Genomic DNA, 22,053 nt, shown 5'->3' on the forward strand with positions numbered 1-22,053 from the left:
TCAGCAGGAAGTCCTGTGTGTCTTCCAGGATCATTAAATGTGCGAAACGACATTTTATGTGAAAAGGCATGGTGCAATAAAAAGGAAAAAAATGTTTAAGCACACCTGAACACTTTCAATAAACAGAGCTCCCTCCATTCTCCTCACAATTTATGATGTCATTTCAAACTTAAAGGGCAATTTTAGCCAAAACCATTTTTTTTCAGGGTTTGACAGGGCGGAGGACAGAAAGTCCGCTGTAATTTTTTTTTTTAATTTTCCGTTTGGACGAAGAGAACATTAGAGAACATAAATGATAAATGATCCAGCAAGCCTAGTCTGGAATTATGAAAGCAGAACTATATACCGTATATACAACCAAATATAATCCATTCATTTCCATCGCTATTTTTGATGATATAAATAATATTGGAAACAACATCTGTTAATCTCTTGCCTGAAAGAGAACAGCTTTTAAATGTGGAGAGAATGGATAAAAAAAGGTCAATAGTTCATAGATTTTAGCTCTGCGGCACTTTAAAGTCTGTGTCATTGAGCTGATGTTTTAAATTAACCTTTTAAGTTATATAAAATAAAACTGTAGGATATCTAAAAAAAAAGTAATTTTTAGGAGTATGAAGATAGATACAGTTGTTTATCTCAGATTATTTTTTACCTCAGGTTCACTTTAAGTGTAAGTAGGGAAAGGCTTTTCTAAAATAGTTTCTAGTATCACATGAAGTAATCACATGAAGTGAATAATGACATTACAACTTGAAATCTGACATAAAACATACGTAGGGATGGTCAATGAGAATTCATATAGAATTGTGCAAAATCAGAATGCAAAATGTATGCAGCTTGAAAGTGGACCAATTGAATCTCATCAAGGTGGAATTCAATTGGCCCATTTTCAAGCTGCATACATTTTGCATAATCATTTTGCATAATCTTATATGAACTCTCACTTAGGATTTGCACCACATTGACCATCCCTAAATGTAAGTTAAATCAGTAACAAAGCTTATTGAAGCAACCCCCAAATGTGGAGACTTTCTTGTAACAATAAAGTCATGTTGTTTATTGTATTATCAGAGGGTGGTGTAGGTGGAACACCAAAAGCAGAACTGTTTATTTGAGATATTTTATATTTTTAGTATTTTACATTTTTTTGTTTTTTGTTTAATTCACTACCAAATTGAAAAAAATATTAAAACGGGTATGGTAAAATATACATATCCTTTAACATTAAAACATATAATTTAATAGAATGTACAAATGAAGGGACGGCACACAAATGGGTTCAGCCAAGTGCCAACTGCTGTATTGGATCAAGTCAGAGAATGCGCAGTGTTTCGGGCGGAGCCCTTCCTCAGGTGAGCTGGGACAATGGACCAGGACTTAACCAGAGGTGGGTAATGGACCAGGCTATTTCCCACAAAAGTTCAAACTTTTCTTGTGGGAGGGGTTGCTTGTGGGAGGGGTTTCACCACAATATCAGTCATACAGCGCCCCTTGATGGTCTGTTTGTGAAAAGGAATAGATTTCTCATGTAAAAGGGGGTATCAGCTACTGATTGGGATAAAGTTCAATTTTTGGTCGGAGTTTCTCTTTAAAGCGGAACCGTAAACTTATTTTAGACACATAGTTTCACCTACCTGGGGCTTCCCTAAGCCCCCAGCAGCCGCCCTGTCCTGCCACGCGTATCTTTTCATCGCGTTCCCCTCTGCAATAGCGGGGACGCAAAGAAAGGATACGCGTGGCAGGGCTGCGCTGGCGTCGACTTAGAAGTCTACGGAACGGAGCTGGCGGCGGGAGAATGGAGGATCATGCAGGACCGGCGCAGGACAGGGCGGCTGCTGGGGGCTTAGGGAAGCCTCAGGTAAGTGAAACTATCTGTCTAACATAAGTTCTGTAGTAGAATCCAATTATGAATGAGTGAAAAATGCAAAACTCTTAATACATGTACTACTGTATGCCCTTCAAGAAATTGATCATACTGCTCAGTTTTATTTTAAAGTGGAACTAAACGACAAACTTCCTCTCTGCTCTAAAAGATTAGCCACAGCATGATAACCCATGGCAGAGCTCTCCTGCAGTCTATTCACAATTGCTGATAAGAACAAATTAGGGCACTTTGATCTGCCGAAATATACCCAGGACACAGAGAAGTTAATTTCTTTAGCAACTATATGTGGAGCAAAGACTTTCCATTGTGCGCTGTGCAAGAGTTTGGGTTTGCTTTAAGGAACCATGAGGTGAAATGAAACTGATGAGATAAACTATTGTATCTATCCCCTTCTCTTAAAAATATTTGTTTTAGATATCCCACAGTTTTATTTTGTTTTTCATTTCCTTTGTAAGGTTTTACTGTTTCATTGTCTCTGCTCAATGAAATATGCATTGAAAGGGAACCTTAACTGAGAGTGATATGGATGTTGCCTTATAAACAATACCAGTTGCTTGGCAGTCCTGCTGATCTCATTGACCGAATTAGTGGCTGAATCACAGACCTGAAACAAGCATACAGCTAATCCAGTCAGAGCACCTGATCTGCATGCTTATTCAGGGGCTGTGGCTAAAAGTATTAGAGACACAGGATCAGCAGGAGAGTCAGGCAACTGGTATTGTTTTAAGAGGAAATATCCATATCCTTCTCAGTTTAGGTTTCCTTGAAGTATGCCAGAGCTAAAATCCATGAAATATTGATCCTTTTTATCTCTTTCCTGCTCTCAGAAGCCACTTTCTGCCAGGAAAGTTTTTATGGCTGTAATTCGTTATCAGAGAAGGTTACTCTATAGTCAGACCCAGACAGAAATTGTCGCTTGCATACCTGATTTGTAACTTTTCAGGTAGAGAAAGGAAAAAAAAGGAACAAAACATAGTTATTTGTGTGCTTGGCACTATACATATACACGTCTATCTCATCATATCACATGTCACCTCATGTAGCCAATCATTTTGTTTTCTGTATTTATACAATGTACAGGAAGCAGCCATTGAACTGCTTCACTCTGGACTCACTCCACCACAATATGAGTGATGTTACCTTTTGCGGGATGGATGCCGGGTGATTTTCGACAATAAGACGCTTTATATAGTAAATCCAGAGTCGCTTCTCTTCCTGATTCCTTGCCTGGAAAAGGAAAAAAATGCACTGGGTGATCTCAGACAGCAGAGGGCGCTAAAAGCATCAAGTTTACAAGCTGAATCAGACTGATTTACTCTTTGTATGCTTCATTATTAGAGACCGCTCTTCTTGCCAGATTTTATGCAAGACATGCATTGTGATATTTCCCCAAAGCTGGACTTTGCTAAAGCCAGTGGGCCCGTAATATGAATACCTTACGTTATAAGAGGGTAAAGCAGAATTTTATGGCTTCCTGACTATTTTTAGTCCCCTCATCACAACCTGAAAGGCTGCATTGTCTCATGGTTACAGATTGGAAGAGCAGGCCGCATGCAGCCTGTGGTCTCTGAAGATTGTACTGAGTTATGACAGACCTGGATGACTTGTTGGTGCTTGGAAATGGTCAGGTCTGAGACTCTGAAACTCAAGCTGTCCTTCAGATGCTCTGTCAGGGCCAAATTACAGCACTGAGGAAAGAACAGAGAAGCGTCAGTTAGCCAACGTCACATTTTTAAAGACTGTATAAACATGTAGTATACCGATGCTGATAAACATCCTATCCACTATTCACAACTATAACAAATGACGTTGTTCTGGATACTGGCCATCATTCCTACAAATCTCTTGACGCCAGAAATATATGTGTCACAAATGGCTGTGGAGTCGGTACAAAAATCATCCAACTCCTCAGTTTATGAAACCACGGACTCCAGGTACCCAAACATTGCTCTGACTCCTCGACTCCGACGCCACAGTCTTTGCAGGGCTGTGGAATGGGTACAAAAATCATCAGACTCCTCAGTTTATGAAACCACTGATTCCGGCTCTAGGTACCCTAAATTGATCCAACTCCTCGACTCCAACTCCTCAGCTCTGGTCATAGTAGTGTATGGGAACATCAAGGATTGGACAACTTGTTCTTCATTAGAAGAATTTTTTTTATGCTGCCCCTCTTCCCCCCCTCTAAGGGAAAAAAAAAAGAATGAAGCATCATTAGTAGTTACTCAGCGCAGTGAGCGCCCTCTACATAGTGTTTGTACCGGATTTATTGAAAAACGTGGCTGAGTGGTGTATGCCAGTGATAGGCAAACTGAAAATAAAGAGTCAAAATAACCATACACAGGTCATACTTACCTCCTGCGTAGTCTACTCCTCAATCTCTTTCTCCTCTCCTGCGTCCTGTTTGTCCACTGTGATCAATGGAATTGTCCGTCTTCCATTTTAAAAATGGCGACCCCATAACAGCTTCCTTGTCAGCACACTGTTAAACTGTAATATCACCTAGTTGAGCCATTTGGAAACATGGACATTACCTTGCACATTCAGTTGTAACTGACAGCAGCTGATATATAACTGACAGCAACTGGTATATTTCAGTTCTGACAAAATGTTGTCAGAACTGGATGGGATCACTGTAAGAACAAAATGGTGAGCTTCTTAAAGGAACTGACGGTGAGGTAAGTATGTAATATTCATTTGCAGCTACATCATGTGTTTATTTTACATAATTTTACTCAGTTCAGGTTCCCTTTAAAGAACTACAAGTCCCACAATGCATTTGAGGAGTCTGACAGCCACAGTCATTATTCATAAAGGCAAATGCATTGTGGGATTTCAAGTTACTTAACAGCTGGAGAGCCAAGTTTGCCTATCACTGGTCTATGCATTCTGCTGAGAATGCATATACTATACTCGCGCATGCCCAGCCCAGATGTGCTCATCCATTATGAAGAAGGACCCTGCACTGGAACAGTAGGGTGTAAGAGGATTCAGGAAGACCATCTAGAGAGTCTTACAACTACTGAAGTAATTAACTTTTGTTTAGTTTTTCTTTTTTTTTTCCAATTCACATGTGCTTTTAAAGCGGACCTGAACTCAGAACTTCCTCTCTGCTCTAAAGATAAGCAACAACAGCTTTGTTACAGCTGATACAAATCCTGCAATAAATCTGCAGTGTGACTACTTCCTGCTTTAATGGAAGCAGACATAGGGTTAACATCCTGTGTTTACAAATTAGCTGCTCTGCTGAGGCAACCAGCAGACAGCTGAAAGATCATATAACAGTTGTGATTAGTCACAGATCATTTCACAGAGAGTTCCTGACCAACCACACCACCCAGCAGCAAATAATTCAATATTTTATACAGCTGTCCAAGCACCACACACTCTGCCATTGTATTTACCATTCTACCTGTATTTTTTGTTTTGCAAACAAGACTACCGCGACCTTCCAAAATTATACAGAATTTTGGAACGTTGAAGCACAGGCATGGCCCCACCCACGTTGCGCCAATGCACCAATGCAAGGACTAGAATATCAGAGCAGAGGATGTACCAGCAATCATAGCTATCAGACTTCAATCCCCAGCAATCGTTACAAGGAGTGCTACAGGCAAGGTGGTTAGAAAGCAAAGCATGAAACATTACACCATGTTTTGTTTTTCTAGGATAATACTGGTTTCCTGTAACAGTTGTTTAGGTTGCGCCGCATAGCAGCCAGATTCCATCATGTTTCTGGAAAAAGTGAAAATAAACAGAAATATTTGAGGCATAGCTGTGGGGCACATCACTACTTTTTCCATTACACTAGCGTGAAGAAAGCAATGTAGACATTTACAGGGAGGAAAATAAGGGTCATCATAGCTTGTGGTTGGATAGTGTGCTCTGCCAATGACACAGGAGACCAGAGTTCAAATCTCGGCTCTTCCTGTTCAGTAAGCCAACACATATTCAGTAAGGAGACCATGGGCAGGACTCTAACACTGCTACTGCCTATAGAGCGCACCCTAGTGGCTGCAGCTCTGGTGTTTTGAGTCTGCTAGGGGAAAAGTGTGATATACATGTTCAGTGTAGAGGCTTGATAGTGTACTGGTGGCTGGATAGTGTACTATTTAAGGGCTCTGCCTCTGACACAGGAGACCAGGCTTTGAATCTCAGCTCTTCCTGTTTAGTAAGCCAGCACCTATTCAGTAGGAGACCTTGGGCAAGACTCTCTAACACTGCTACCGCCTATGGAGCGAACCCTGGTGGCTGCAGCTCTGGCGCTTTCAGTCCGCCAGGAGAAAAGCGCAATGTAAATGTTTTGTGTCTTGTCTTGAATAAAAGTTCCCCATCATGATTTTGCTGTATCAATAGGACGCCCATTCTACCAGACCTCTGTACCTCTGTGCACCAAATGTTCTTTTTCAGTCGATATTCGTCTGTTATAATGACAGTATATGAAAAGCATAAAATTCCTGGTCTGACATGAAAACGGATTGGAACTAATGCTAAACATTCCCAAACATCATTAAAGTGGACCCCTGCTGTAAATTCTAAAGTGAAAAAGAGCCAGAAGGACACTTATGACCAATACCTCTATTTTGTTTCCAAATGCAACAATGACAGCTCTGGAATGCAACATACTGTGGCTGGCCCTGCGCTACTCCTCTCTTCACTTTTCCTCTCTGAGATAGGCGGGCTCAGTGGCATAGTTTGCAGCAGAGCATCCCTCAGGCTACACTATGAGGCTCCTCCTACCCACAATCTCTCTGCAGTCTTTTGCAAGGGCAGAAAACAGCCATGGCAGTTTTTTTAGAAGGGGCATGGTTAACCAACAAAACCTAGATTTTATGGCCCAAGTTGTGTTTTCAGCAGTAGTGTTCCTGCTACTCTGTTATACCTTTTGCAGCCTGTGCTGACAGTGTGGGTTTTATTTTTATACATCTGCTTTAAAGGGGGTTCTGTGGATAGTAAAAACAAAAACAGACACTTACCTGGTGCTTCTATCAGCCCCCTGTAGCTGTCATGTCCTGCGCCGTCCTCCTACGATTGTCCGTTCCCAGCCGCCGGCACCGGTCAAGTCTAACAAGACAAATAGTGCGCGCTCCCGCCTGCGTCTCTGAGATCTTACTGTGCAGATGAAGTACGAGGTTTTCTCATACTGCGCCTGCACAGTAAGCTCCCGGGGGCACGAGCAGGAGGGACGCAGCCGCATTCTAGCTAGAGGAATAATCAGACCGGGACCGGCGGCGTGGAACAGAGGATCGTAGGAGGACGGCGCAGGAGGACATGACAGCTACAGGGGGCCAATAGAAGCCCCAGATAAGTGTCTGTTTTTGTTTCTTTTTGCTATCCACAGAACCCCTTTAAGGTCACTTTCTTGTCAGCTTTCCATATATCTCACTAGCTGTGTATTATAATAAAGTGTTTCAGTGTAGAAACAGATCAACACTTTTTTGCCACTTTGAGGAACCAGGCCACCATACCATAAGGCCTCCTTCACACGGGCAGCTGTAGGCAGTGAATACTTTGACACTATGCCAGGTAGGACTCAGAAACGTGTCATCTTTGTGTACAATAGAAATGTATATCCCTTATTCTGAAGTAAGATTCTTTATTCTTTTAAACCGTGCCTAATTATTTTGCAGCCCTGGGGTTCCTCCTCCCACCCATCTCTTTCCAGGGAGTGCTTTCAAAAAGCATAAAGAAAATATTGAGACTCCCTCATAAAGAGATGGACATATGCAAAACTTGTCAGATCAAATTTTTACTAGCTTCAGCAAGTGACAACCACTTAGGAAAATATACATATAGGCCTCTTGCACATTACATGCGATTCCAATATTTTATACGATCTGATTTTTGATTCTGATGAAAAAAATGCATCAGCATGCAGTCATTTTATTTATCGGAATCAAAAATGTGATCGTATTAAAAACCGGAATCACATGTAGTGTGCAAGAGGCCTTATACTGCATTTTACTCTGGGACGAATGAACGAATACATGTGTATTTTAAATTGTACACATTTTTGCGATAGCTGTCCTTTAATGGGATCCAAGCACCTTTTTTTCCTGCAGTTTTGTCCTAGTTTCTAATAGCTGCAGGAGCTGCCATGTCCCCTCTATTCTTCTTTCTGCCTTTTATTTATCCTGGGGAAGGTGTGAAGGTAATCAAGCGTGAAACTGTTTGAAGTACAGTGCTTTATCTACCCACCCCCTGATGATGAAAGCTTTTGTTTGATCATTGCTACTGCTGATTACAGCAGTCCTTATCTACTAATTGCAGCAGTCCTTTTCTGCGGAGGCCAGGTCGGTACAGTAAAAGCCTTTAACAAACATTTAAAGGGACTCTGAGCACCTCTCATGGGCATGCCTTTAAGACTCCGACCAGTACTGCGAAGTACTTAAAGATGCATACCTGAATCGCCATTCTACACCATATAGTTTTCGTTCGATTTAAATTTAAAAATTGTGACTGCCATCTTGGCTATGTTATAAACTTCCAGGTCACCCCTGTCTTCTCTGTTAGAGAAGTGCATCACTGAACGAAGCAGGAAGAGGAAGTGACACGCATGGCCCTCCAGAGGGGTCACAGCACGACTTTGTTGGAAGTCGTCTGGCTTAAAGGCATGCCCATGAGAGGTGCTCGGAGTCACTTTAAATGTAAAAAGACGAGGTAGAATTTATTTATTTTTTTACTAATGAACCACATTGTTACCATGCATTTTTAATATGCCATTGAGATGCCCTGGGGCTAAAAATGCTGCTCATATCATTTTAAGCCAATCCCTCAGCCTCAGCCGGAGAGTAGGACTCACAAATATATGCATCTTGTAGATGTAGAGGTCCATTCTCTTCTTAGTGATCAGGATCATTTTGGTGAAGAGGAAGAAGGCCCGCTCTTTCTTGACACGCTGCACGCGGAACGTCCCTTCCAGGACAAGCTCTCCGAAGCCGCTCAGGTCCGGCCCCTGCCAGTTCACCAGCTTACTCTGGATTTCCTGGAAAGATCAGATGACATGCTGTAATGACAGGGTGCTGCAGCAGGAGTGATGACAGCGTTTACTATTCTTACACAGAGTATATCCCAAGCAGATCAAAATTACTATGCTGCTATTTCAAGGAATCAACGGTGGGAATTCAGGAGATTTCCTGCCTTATGTTTAAATCTGCAAATTGACCACAGAAAGCTGCTCTGCTGTGAAAGCTGTCAACATTTCTCGGGTTGGTTACAAAGGGTGGAGAACAGTAGAGAAAATAACTGATCCAGAAAACCTTGATGGTTTTTGTTTTCATTTTTTTTCTCTTTTAAAGTGGAAGTAAACTCAGGCCTACTTCTCTGCTTTAAAGATTAGCCACGGCATGATAACCTTTTTGGAGAAGAAAAACTTCATTACAATTAGTGGAAATCATAAAAAAACTTAAGGTTTACTTGGTTTCACTTGTGCACAAGAGTTAAAAGGGTTAAGCCTCCGGCGTCAAATGTATGTAACGCGCATGCACCCGGGGAGCCCGCCGCCATTTTTGTTTTGGGCCGGGTGGGCATACCTAGTTGTGTACTCCAATATTCTATTGCCTGATGAAGCCGGTGTGAACCTGCGAAAAGCGTTGCAGAAACCCCTGGAGTGTACCAATAAATTTAATTTATCTTGTATACACAGTTTTTGTGTCTGCTTGCAGGAGGTAAGTCCACTACTGCCTCCTAAGCACTTTTAACCTTTTTAATAGCTGTTTGTGAGAGATCGCGGAAAAGCCGCCACATGTGCTACTGAGCAGGCGGCTGATTCCGCGTCCAGTGCGGCGGTTTGCACGCGGAAGCGTGTGTTTGGTAGCAGGGCAGAATTTGGAAAAGCCGCCGCATGCAATAACAGTAAGGCGGCTGGTTCCGCGTCCAGCACGGCGGTCTGCACGCGGCAGCGTGTGTCTGGTGTGGCTGAGTCTGTTAGTACACATAGACTTAGGAATACATGCGCGCGCGCTGAGAGGCAGAATTCTTATACTAAGCAGGAAGAGTCAGCTGACCACGCTGATCAGCTGACTCCTGAGCGGGATACTATTGGTTGAGCAATTAGGGGTGGTGCTGGAGAGCACAACTGCATATATAGTTCCTGCTGGTCACTTGCAAGTTGTCTGCCGTTGCGATCACTACGTGGAAGCACTCAGACCTAGTCAGATCCTCGGTGTGTTTGAACCAGGTGGACCTGGGAATTCACACTTAGCCAGATTATTGTATTGTATTCTGTTTTTGCTTGAGCTAGTTCCAGGGTGCTGAGACCACGGACCTCGCACACAGATTACGGAACTGTATTATCTTCTGTGTTATACTTCAGACTAGTTCCAGGGTGCTGAGACCACGGACCTCGCACTCAGATTAGGGAACTGTGTTATCATCTGTATTATACTTCAGACTAGTACCGGGGTGTAGAGATCAAGGACCTCACACCCAGACTAGGCATTGTTTGATATCTGTTATGACTTATTGCTTTCCTGACTACTCTTCTGTCATCTGATTCGGTACCTCGTATATCTGATACTCCGTTGCCAGACCCTGCTTGCCTTGGATACCGAATCAGCCTTCTGTCTTTGTACTTTATCTGTCAGTGTGTTGCCGACCCGGCGTGGCCGACCTCGAGAGCTATCTCTCCTCTTTAAGAGATAGTCTCCAGTACTGTTAGTGACATCCTTCTTAGGTGTCACTCACTCCTAGGCCCTTCCCGTCTACAGCCTGACTCCTCCCCTCGGGGAGCCTCAGGCTGCTGGAAGGGTTCTCTGTTCCTAGAACAGAGTCTCTACATTGTATATCACCTGCTCAGCAGGTACATTACTCAAAGTATCACTGTTACACCAAACACTCACATATCCAAAGGTGTCCAGAGGTTAGCAATATATCTGATTATCGGTGATACTGCAGATCATCAATAATCGGGTATATATCTGCATTCTTGGTGATACTGCAGATCACCAATAATCAGATTCTCTCTGCGTGCTGACACCAATCGTTACAGAACGGCAGACCAAACCCAAATGGACGCACTTCACAGCCGTCTTAGTGCACTCACCACCTTGGTGGAAACTTTCATCCGAGTGCTAGACAGTCAACAGACTCAGATCAACGCTTTGTCTGGGACTGTGCAAGTCTATCAGACGGCTGTGGACGCAGTGTGATCTCCTCCTAGCACAGACATACGTATGTCTGTACCTGAAAGGTTTTCTGGCCACAGATCTGACTTCCGAAACTTTAAAAATCGAGTGTTGTCATACTTTGAGTTGAGACCTAGTTCCTCAGGAACTGTAGCACAGAGAATTACGTTTATCAAGACACTATTGTCAGGAGATTCCCAGACTTGGGCATATAGTCTCCAGCCAGGTGATAGCGCATTAGTGTCAGTTGAGGCATTTTTTGACGCTATGACCATAATTTACGATGATCCGGATATTGCCTCTACCGCTGAGCGGAAGCTCAAGACATTATGGCAGGGCAAGGGTCCGGTGGAAAACTATGCAGCTGAGTTCAGGAAGTGGTCAGTTTCAGCTAGATGGGACTCATTCGCACTTCTGGACTGTTTTTATCAGGGTTGTCAGACGCGGTCTCTGATCTGATGTTGGGTCACCCCGAGCCGAAGTCTATTGATGAGGCCATTTCATCAGCCATCAGAATTGATCGTCGCCTACGTTATCAGAGACAGACACCCATTCACAGCTTCAGATCCCCAGCAACTGGAGCACAGGCGGTGCAGGATATCACACGAGCGATCTATGACCAGTCTAATAGTGGTCAACTGATGGGGTGAGTGTGATACCATATGGAATGTACTGCTGATTACTTTTATTGTTGATTGCTTGCTGTGATCTGGAGCGCTACCCACTATATTGGAACTTTGTGATTGAGGTGGAACTGACGCCTATCTGGAAGCGCATAAAGAATTGAAAGACTTTTATATGAACTGATCTATATATCAAGAATTGTGATATTATTTTTAACGTACTTTAAAGTGTTGAAATATCTCCCAGGAGGGAACGGGGGATTTTTTGGGGTATAGACCTCTTCTATCCTACTGTGCGCTATCATTAGAAATTGAAAAATATGATCTATGCTGTGCTCACATGTGTTTACAAAGCAAGCTAGATAGGACAGTGCAGATTCTAGGAAAAAGAGAAAGGAAGGAAATTACATCAGGATTTGCTTCAGTCAAAAAAAGTACAAAATGCCAGGAAGTTTTTGCTTTGTTTACTATATAAAATTCACTGAAATCAAAACATGGAGAGTACAATACACAGTGTTCTCCCCAGAAATTTTTTTCAGCCGGGTGGCATGAAAAAGTAGCCGGGTGGGGTAAAATGGGCGTGGCCATGACGTGCTGGAAAATGGGTGGAACCATTACATGGGCGTAGCCAACTGTAATGTAGTGGGGGTAAGTAGGTCAAGCTGTGGCTAGTGAGGTGGGTGGGTAAGTAGGTCAGGCTAGTGAGGTGTAGGTCAGGCTGGTGGCTAGTGGGGTGGGAGGGTTACTAGGTCAGGCTAGTGGGGTGGGAGGGTTACTAGGTCAGGCTGGAGGCTAGTGGGGTGGGTAGGTAGGTCAGGCTAGTAGTGGGATGGGTGGGTAAGTAGTTCAGGCTGGTGGCTAGTGAGGTGGGTGGGTAAGTAGTTCAGGCTGGTGGGGTGGGTGGGTAAGTAGTTCAGGTTGGTGGCTAGTGGGGTGGGTGGGTAAGTGGGTCAAGCTGGTGGCTAGTAGAGTGGGTGGGTGGGTAAGTAAGTCAGGCTAGTGGGGTGAGTGGGAGGGTAAGTCGGTCAGGCTGGTGGCTAGTGTGGGGGTGAGTGGTTAGGTAGGTCAGACTAGTGGCTAGTGGGGTGGCTAGGTAGGTCAGACTAGTGGCTAGTGGGGTGGGTAGGTAGGTCAGACTAGTGGGGTGGGTAGGTAGGTCAGGCTAGTGGGGTGGGTAGGTAGGTCAGACTAGTGGCTAGTGGGGTGGGCAGGTAGGTCAGACTAGTGGCTAGTGGGGTGGGTAGGTAGGTCAGACTAGTGGGGTGGGTAGGAAGGTCAGACTAGTGGCTAGTGGGGTGGGTAGGTAGATCAGACTAGTGGCTAGTGGGGTGGGTAGGTAGGTCAGGCTAGTGGGGTGGGTAGGTAGGTCAGACTAGTTGCTAGTGGGGTGGGTGGGTAGGTAGGTCAGACTAGTGGGGTGGGTAGGTAGGCCCCCCCTCCCTCCCTCTCAGATAGCATGGCAGCAGATTGCTCCTCACATTGATCCTCGGCTGTTCCCTACAGGTCTCCCCGAGCTTCAGTACCTGCGAGACAGGGCACAGCCCTGCTGATCCCCCGGAGCACACCATCCACCTCTGCCAGCCAGCGCCGCGCTGCAAACCACTGCGGGCCGGATATATATATATATATATAATTGCCTGCATATGGAGCAAGACGGATTCATCCGTCAGTGAGCTGCGCACATGCCTCTCTCTCCACACACGTCCCTGCACAGCTCTCCCAGACATACACGCGGCACACGGCTCTGCAGAAGGCGGCTAGCGCTAGCCACGCCTCTTATTTGCTAAGCCTATCAAAGCACGAGCTCGCCGGGAAGCGCGAGATCTCGAGTGTAGAGGGGAAGCAGCGCATCTGACAGCCGGACGGGCAATTGCGGCTCGCGATGACAGGACACGCAGATTTATCAGCCGGGCAGTAACTTACTTTACTTGGGCTCGGAGACAACGGGGCATGCAGTCTCATCAGCCGGGCGGTAATTAAACTTACCCGGGCGCTCCGCCCGGCTGATTGATCCTGGGGAGAACACTGAATACATACTGTATTTTTTGGACTAAGACTTGCTTTTTCTCCCCCAAAAGTAGGGGTGGGGGGGAACGTTACTGCATCTTATAGTCCAAATGCTGGGAGTTCCTGACTTGTGAATGCCTGGCAATACGGACCTCCAACCCACCGCAATGTCAGGGACTCCCTGTACTGTGACTATGCAGAGGAGGCCACAAGGGAGACACAAAGGGGCATAGAGGAAAATACAAGGAGGACAGAAGCGGACACATGGGGGACACTGGAGGACACGAGGTACAAGGGGGCATAATCCACAAGATGGCCCTTCACCACGGATGCACCAGGTTTAGTATATATATTTTTTTCCCCTGGTTTTTGTCCTCTAAACCTAGGTGTGTCTTATGGTCAGGAGCGTCTTATAATCCGAAAAATATGTTATGTACGTAGAACAAGTATTTATCTACTTATGTATGTGTTTCCTGCGATAGTATGGCTCTCCCTGCTGCTTTAAAATATGTTATTTTTGACTACATTAGATATAGTTGATGGGAAAAACCTTTTCAATAAGAGATATAGTTGATGGAAAAAAATGGGAAGCCGATTTACAGCTTTTTGTTATTTTGACAGAAAGCACACCTCACATGCACAGTGCAGTGTTTAGCTGCAGATGCCGAGAAGGCTCTGAGCTCGTTGGCCTTTGGCTTTCGTTCACTTTGTATACAGCATTGTAGAAAACAACTTTTTGTTTTGCATACCGTAAATCACGTGAGGAGTGAATCTACAGTGCCGACATGCATGTTTTGTATTAGCAACGGAGATCTGCAAAACATTATAGGCTAAAAGACACTGCAAATATTTTATCATAAACCCACAAGGTAAAATGAAGCCAAATTCTTACACATTTCATGCCTCTGGGGCAAGTAGTTCTGGCTCGTTCTGACATATCTGTTCTTGGACACCATGCCCAATTATTCAAAAATGCCCGCACCCAGAGAAAATGTATCTATCATACTGTCGATTTAACTTAGACGGTGACGTATTTGGCAGAAAACGGTCACTAATTAGTGAACTGATGTCTGATTAAACACAAGATGCTTTGCCATGAATATCAAAGTGGACCTGTCACTCTGCAAGCAACATACTAATGGAATGGAGAAGAATTGAGCACAGGTAAACGCAACCTGAAGTCAGGAGTATATGGAGGCTGCCATATTTATTTCCTTTTAAATAATACCAGTTGCCTGGCAGCTTTGCTGGTCTATTTGGCTGCAGTAGTGCCTGAATAACACCAGAAACAAGAATACAGCTAATCTTGTCAGATTTGACAAACTTGTCAGAAAGACCTGATCTGCTGCATGCTTGTTCAGGGTCTGTGGCTAAAAAGTATTAGAGGCTGAGGATCAGCAGGATAGCCAGGCAACTGGTATTGCATATAAGGAAATAAATATGGCAGCCTCCATATCCCTCTCACTTAAAGAGGAACTTCAGCCTAACCAAACATACAGTCATTAAGTTACATTAGTTATGTTAATTAAAATAGATAGGTAATATAATCTCTTACTCATTCTGTTTTAAAAGAGCAGGCCAATGTTTGATTTCATGAGGGCAGCCATCTTTTTGGTTGAAAGGAGGTGACAGGGAGCATGAGACACAGTTCCAACTGTCCTGAGTCCTGATTATCCCTCCCAATTGCTAGGCAACGAGAACAACAACATAAGAAATCCTATCATGCTTTGCACAGCATCGGGAAAAATGCCCGGGCAGTTTTCTTTGATGAGGTGGAGCTTAGCTTCTGTGCAGCTAAAAATGAGGCTTAGATAAGAAAAACAAACTTCTGATGCTGTGAAACTATTAAAGAAAACACTAAGCCTTTTCAGTGCTCCTGAGTAGATTTTTAGTCTGGAGGTTCACTTTAACGTGTACTTTATTACAGCTCCAGGATAATGTTTTTCCTCATATTTAGGGTAGATGAGAGAAAGATTAGAACTACTGTCAGTTATGTGGTGTGTGTCCAGTGGGGACTCAAAATGACATCAACAGAAGTGTCACACGTTTTTCAGTAGTTAGAAATCTATTAGAACATCTGGAAAGGTGCCCATTCACGATACAATTTTTCCAGATGATCGATCGTCCGATCTGATCATTGCGGTCCATCACAAAACGGGGTCTGCCAACGGAGGGAAAATAATAAGCAGTTTGATCACATTCAGATTCAGTGTTGTGAAATTCGTATCGACGGAATGATTGATAGAATGATCATTTGCCATTGATCGGGACAATTAACGGTACCTAATCCCATCGTTCTGGAGTTTGTAATGTTAATGGGCATCTTAATGTTTTTACAGCTGTTGGAGACTGAGAAGATTTGCTTTACTTCCTGTGCCTGAATTGCACAAGCACTTTCTGCAGCAATCCCGCAGCGATTTGCAACGTAATTAGAGGCGCTCTACAATGAACTGTGCAGCGCTTTTGATTTGCATTTTTTGTTTTATTTTATTACCCGGAGAAAAAAAAACGTACCAGACCTAATTTCTGCTGGCTTTCGGCCTATAGCCCCGCACCCTAACACAAGAGGTCATGGGTGCTTCTCTCCAATCATAGAAGTGCCTGAGACCTCTTGTGCTTGGGGGCGGGGTTAGCTGGAAGCTGGCAAGTATCTTCAACTTTATTTAAAAGAACACAATCACCCATAATTTTTGAAAAGCTTTCAAAATAAATTTTGCAGCGCTATCTATTTTTTTGGAGCGCAGTCGCCCCAAACGTGCTGCAGGACCCGATTGTGGTTTGGCTTGTAATTTCTAATACTGGGCTGCCTAACAGTCACAGAGGCATAGCCCAGATAGAACCCATTGGTTAGTAGATGTCTATCACTGACATAGCAGTACACTTTGATTATAGAACTTCACCCATCATGCTTTGCACCCCAGCCGCAGTGCAATACCTGGAGTCTAACTGCATGTTCCTGCTTCCTCTTCATGTCGTTGATGTACCAGGCCACAGCAGTCATTGTGATGATGGCCTCCTCCACCACCTCGTAGCCGGGGACATTTTTATCAAAGTGCTTAGCCAGCTCCTGGGACAAAGTCAAGACTAGACATCAGGATAATCTCACAAGACAGCAAAAGATAGGCAAACATGTTTCCCATGCAAACATACTGTAGCACTTACATACTGTACTGTGTTTAGAAATTTATGCCAAATAAAGCTCATGGAAATTACTCAAATTACAACGTTCAGAGATACAAAGTTGTCTTCATGTACAAAATATACAATACTGGTTTTTTTTATTACATATTTTATATAAGTAGTTAATAGACTTTAAAAACACATTGAAAACAAGCAAAAAAACATTGCTTATACATATGCCCAAATCCAAAGTTGTCCAAAAGTAAATCATCTATCCACATTTTACCACATTTAACGCATGACTCAACTTACAAAGAAATTCAACTTACAAACAATCTCCCGGAATGGAACCTGGTTGTAAGTAGGGGCCTGTATTTATGTATGTATGTGAACTCCTGCAAAGTTTATATACAGTATGTAGTTATGTCACTGCGAAATTATTGCATGGTGCACAGCAAACATCAAGGCCTTGAGAAAGCTGGAGCCGGTGCTGGAATGGACCATGGCCCTTCTCCCAATTCTGTTTGTCCTAGCTTGCATAGACTAAAGCTAGGCAGCAGCATCTAGTGCTAACCCATAAGGAGTTAGAACTGGAGAAAATGAAAGAAGAGCCCTGGTATCAACTCCAATCTATCAGAGGAGTATAGTATGTATATCTGTATCACAGTGTTTCTCAAGCCTGTCCTCGTGACCCTCTTAGGCCTCGATTCATCAAGACTTATCGAATTGGTTAATGACAGTTCGGTAAAATACCGAATTCGTTAAGTTGATTTCAGAATTCATCAAATTTATCTACAGCTGTTAGCGAGCATTTAGTAATAATTCGGTAACTATTCGTTAGTGATGCGTTAAAACGGAAGTGCAATTCACGAAAATGAAAGTGGGCGTGGTTTAGCGTTACATTTAGGATTAGTTATCTCCTTCACTGCTCTGTCATTATTCCTGTCAGATCATTGCTGACAGAGAAGATGGAGCCATTTGAAGTGGTTATGTATCAGCTGAGAATGATTCAAAGGTGCAGAAGGACAAGCATAAGGTCTAGAACCATATTCATTTGCAAGAGAATGGATTTATTTGCTATACCAGGACATCTGCATTTCTTTTAAATCATCTTGTAAGAGAACACAGGCAGTGCCAGGGTTAACTAATTTGCTAGCTGCACTATATTTTTTTTTTAGAAAAAGCTCCTATCAAGCCACAGCTGGCGAAATTGTGGGATTGTCCCAAGTCACTTCCAGAATCCTGGTCCAGGTGTTAAGCCCTATTCAGAATGTTGCTACTTAGTGTTCAAAGGACTGCCTTTTACCCACAATTCCACGGGAATCTTGTGGCCTTGTGTTAAATTACTGCTGTAAAATGGAAATATCGACACATTACTGAATGGTTACCGAATTGTTATCGATATTTTATCGAATTCACACTGAATGCTGAAAAACCTTGATGAATACAACTAGAAATCGATAAACTTCGAATTCGTTAATTTAACAAACTGAAAAAGTTATCTCAAAGACAATGATGAATCGAGGCCATAGTTACATAGTTATTTGGGTTGAAAAAAGACAAACCTCCATAGAGCTCAATCAGAAAACAAAGTACACCACCAGCCGGCTCCCTCACATATCCCTGTTGATCCAGAGGAAGGTGAAAAACCCTTCCAAGGCATGGTCCAATTAGCCCCAAAAGGGAAAAAATTCCTTCCTGACTCCAGATGGCAATCAGATAAAATCCTTGGGTCAACATCACTGGGCATTACCTAGTAATATAGCCATGGATGTCTTTCAACGCAAGGAAAGCATCTAAGCCCCCTTTAAATGCAAGTATAGAATTTGCCATAACTACTTCCTGTGGCAATGTATTCCACATCTTAATGACTCTTACTGTAAAGAACCCTTTCCTAAATAAATGGCTAAAACGGTTTTCCTCCATGCGCAGATCATGTCCTCTTGTCCTTTGTGAAGGCCTAGGGACAAAAAGCTCATCCGCCAAGCTATTATATTGCCCTCTGATGTATTTATACATGTTAATTAGATCCCCTCTAAGGCGTCTTTTCTCTAAACCACGTGTCGAACTCCAGGCCTGGAGGGCCAGAACCAGATCCATGCCGGAGTTTAGGATGGACTGAGAAAGAAAGGAATGTGGTCTTCCTGATGGACCACACCTTTCCTGATTCAGACCCATCAATTGATTTGAGCTGTATCAAAATTGTGTGAGGATCTCGGCCCTCGTACGACCGGTTTGACATACCTGCTCTAAACTAAATAAACCCAGTTTATCTAACCTTTCTTGGTAAGGTTAGCTCCAACGGTGCATGTTTTGCAGGCAACTTTACATATGCACAAGTGGGGTTAATTAGTGTCTCAGCTAGGTGGATTCCATGTTGAGGAGTGACGAGGACAGGTTTGAGAAACACAGCTCTATCCTATTGGAAATAGTGAAATAATGCATATAGAGTAGTGCTGAGCTAGTCAGCACTAGCCCTGATGTCTAATTTTAGCATTTAGTTGGCATTTAGTATGTCATAGATAGGCATTTTGGAGTCACGTGGTGCAGTCCACACGCCCTAGTGACACCACTGGCATAAAGTTCTTATCACTAAAGGGCTGTGAGAATCTCTGGTGGTTTATAGTTTTACTTCACAATCTTTTACATACAACTTGCCTCACCTGCAGGAGGAGGTGATATTTCATAATTCGCTGGACGGGTTTCAGGAGATACGTCTCCAGAGGCAGGGAGTGCGATAACACCGCCTGACGCTCCCGGAAGAACTGCACAAGCTCTTCACTCTTCATGCACTCCCGAAGGACAGACACCGAGCTGCAGGAGAGAAGATGGGGGAGAAGAGCACAGAATATAACACACAGGTAGGAAAAATAAAACTCTTAGCTCTGACTTTACTCTGTGTTTTAAAGTGTAAATCCAATCACAGAACTAAAACTGTATACTTTCAATGTGGTCAAGCTGAACTCAAATAGCTTATTATTACTTGTAATTGTTGAGGTGGTAAGGCAGTATTGAATACACAGAGCAGCTGTCTTGTCTCTGCACACACTACAACAGGCAGCGTGACTCAGAAGGGCGGGTTGAGGAGAGCGTTCGCAAGGAAACCAGGGTGAACTGCAGATCCAACCATACCATGGTCAAATGTTAACAAAATGTATAGGTGGCTGGAGTAGGAAGAGTAAAACCTTAACACAGTAAGAAACATCAACAGCGCTTTTAGTAAACACTTCTCTTTCAGGAAGGAGTACAGGATTCATATACTCAGGTCTGTTACAGGCTCTCTTAAAATCATAGTGCCCTGGTTGGGACATGAACATGGGGCTCTAGCAAACCAGATAGCCACCTTGCAGTATTTACTTTGTAAAGGATGCAAATCTGCAAATTATTTTGCAACACATCCATACCCTTTAACCTCTTGAGGACCATGGTGTTAAACCCCCCCTAGTGACCAGGCTATTTTCTACTTAATTGGGCACTGCAGCTTTAAGGCCAAGCTGCAGGGCCGCACAACACAGCACAGAAGTGATCCCTTTCCCCCCACTAACAAAGCTCTCTGTTGGAGGGGTCTGATCGACCCCTCTGTGTTTATTTTTTTTTAAATAAATATTTTTTTTAATATTTATTACTATTTTTTTTATTTTATTTTTTTTACAACCCCTCCCTCCCCCCAGCCGGCCAATCACGGCGATCGGCTATCATAGGCTTCTGCCTATGAGAGCCGATCGCTCTCTTGTCCCCCAGGTGTCACACGGCTGTCCCCAGTACAGCGCTGCTGCTGATCGCAGCGCTGTACATGAAAATACACGGCGATCGCCATTCAGAGACTGAAGGCGAAGCTTCGCCCACCAAGCAGGAGATGCACGCGCAGCCTGCACGTGATCTCCTGCAAACTTCTGCCCCAGGACTTTATGCCGATCGGCGTTAGGCGGCCCATCGGCGTGACGCGGTCGGCAAGCAGTTAAAGCACTAACATTTCTAGCCCAGATAGTATCTTAAAGTACAACTGAAGTAAAAACAAAAAGATAAATACTTACCTATGGAGAGGGATAACTCTGTATGTTTTTTTACTAATTGTGTCTCTTGCACGTATTTGCATATTAAAGGAAAAAGTCCATTTTTGATTGGTTCCTTTTGTGGCTACATATCCGTGTATTTACAGCAGTATGGAGCCGCCTGTTTTCAGGGGTGCTCAGAGACACAAGTGCTCTCGGAGCCTTACAAGGGCTCCTGGAGGTGGCAAATTCAAACGGGGGGGGGGGCAGCACTGGAACCAGGACACTCTAGAGAAGAACAAGAAGGCTCTTTACTATCCAGAGGATGAGAGTGCGCAAAATGGCGCAGGGAAATTTGGGCACACCATGCGCCGCCATAGGCCGTAATGTGAAAAAGGGCTAAAATGGCGCTCAGACAGTAAATTGGGCGCTGTCAAAAGATGGAGCCCAAATTGCTTTAAAAGCAGCATAAACAGCAGTAGTAGCTTGCCGCCGAATTACATCTTTCCCCTGAGTCCATGGCGGCCTGGAGGGCGAATGGTAATTAATGCTACCGGGACTTTTGCAGTGAGCCGTTTTTTAGCTTTATCCTGTGCCCATATTTCCTGGCGACGTTTTTGCATTCATGCTCCAGAGCATTCCCTCTCTGTAGGTAAGTATCTGACTTTTTCACTACAGATTTGCTTTACTCCCTTCCGACACGCCGATTGGCAGTGGGAGGGTAGCTCCCCCAGGACCTCCTAACACCTATTGGCGTCAAGTCCTGGGGCGGAGATTAGCAGGGAACGCTTGCATGCATGCGCAATTTTTCCCTGCAGAGACGGAGTTCTGTGATCTGCTTGCCAGCTGGCAGGCTGTTAACAAAAAATTACCTGTTTGTTTACATCTGTCCACTAGATCGCAGAGCTGTACACGGGACACTTAGCTGTCCTTCAGAGTGGTTCACAATCATATCCCTCTCATAGGCTGATGCCTGTGAGAAGAGGGAAAAGTATGGATCACAGCCTAGGGCCAATTTAGGGGGAAAAGGGGGAAGGGGGAACTATAGTCATTAAAAAAGGCTCTTTTAAAAAAAATTAAAAAATAAAATAATGATCACAGCAGTGATCAGAGACCACCAAAAGAAAATGAGGTAAGATTCATTTGGGTGGTAAGTTGTATGGCTGTGCAATATACTGTTAAAGCTGCAGAGTGCTGAATTGTGAAAAATCACCTGGTCACCATAGGGCTGTAAACCTGTGGTCCTCAAGCAGTTAAAGGATGCCAGAGTGAAAACATAAGGAGAAACGGGAGAGCAG

The 22,053-nt window shown here is 43.7% G+C and overlaps 1 protein-coding gene and 1 long non-coding RNA gene across 8 annotated transcripts in view; one reads left to right on the forward strand and one right to left on the reverse strand.

The window, feature by feature from the left end:
- Positions 1–22,053, reverse strand: part of PLEKHG2 (pleckstrin homology and RhoGEF domain containing G2) — a 193,479-nt gene that overhangs the window by 37,957 nt on the left and 133,469 nt on the right. For all 6 annotated transcript variants that reach the window (XM_068250464.1, XM_068250463.1, XM_068250461.1 and 3 more), the window contains 5 exons: positions 19,427–19,577; positions 16,579–16,710; positions 8,691–8,873; positions 3,484–3,576; positions 3,029–3,115 (listed from right to left, as the gene is read on the reverse strand). In XM_068250464.1, the coding sequence (XP_068106565.1) occupies positions 3,029–3,115; positions 3,484–3,576; positions 8,691–8,873; positions 16,579–16,710; positions 19,427–19,577 (646 nt within the window). The remainder of the gene's footprint in view (positions 1–3,028; positions 3,116–3,483; positions 3,577–8,690; positions 8,874–16,578; positions 16,711–19,426; positions 19,578–22,053) is intronic.
- Positions 19,437–22,053, forward strand: part of LOC137528836 (uncharacterized) — a 167,128-nt gene continuing 164,511 nt past the window's right edge. For both annotated transcript variants that reach the window (XR_011023480.1, XR_011023481.1), the window contains exon 1: positions 19,437–19,624. This is a non-coding gene — a long non-coding RNA (uncharacterized lncRNA). The remainder of the gene's footprint in view (positions 19,625–22,053) is intronic.

This window comes from Hyperolius riggenbachi, chromosome 8, assembly GCF_040937935.1.
Source record: "Hyperolius riggenbachi isolate aHypRig1 chromosome 8, aHypRig1.pri, whole genome shotgun sequence".
NCBI lineage: Eukaryota > Metazoa > Chordata > Amphibia > Anura > Hyperoliidae > Hyperolius > Hyperolius riggenbachi.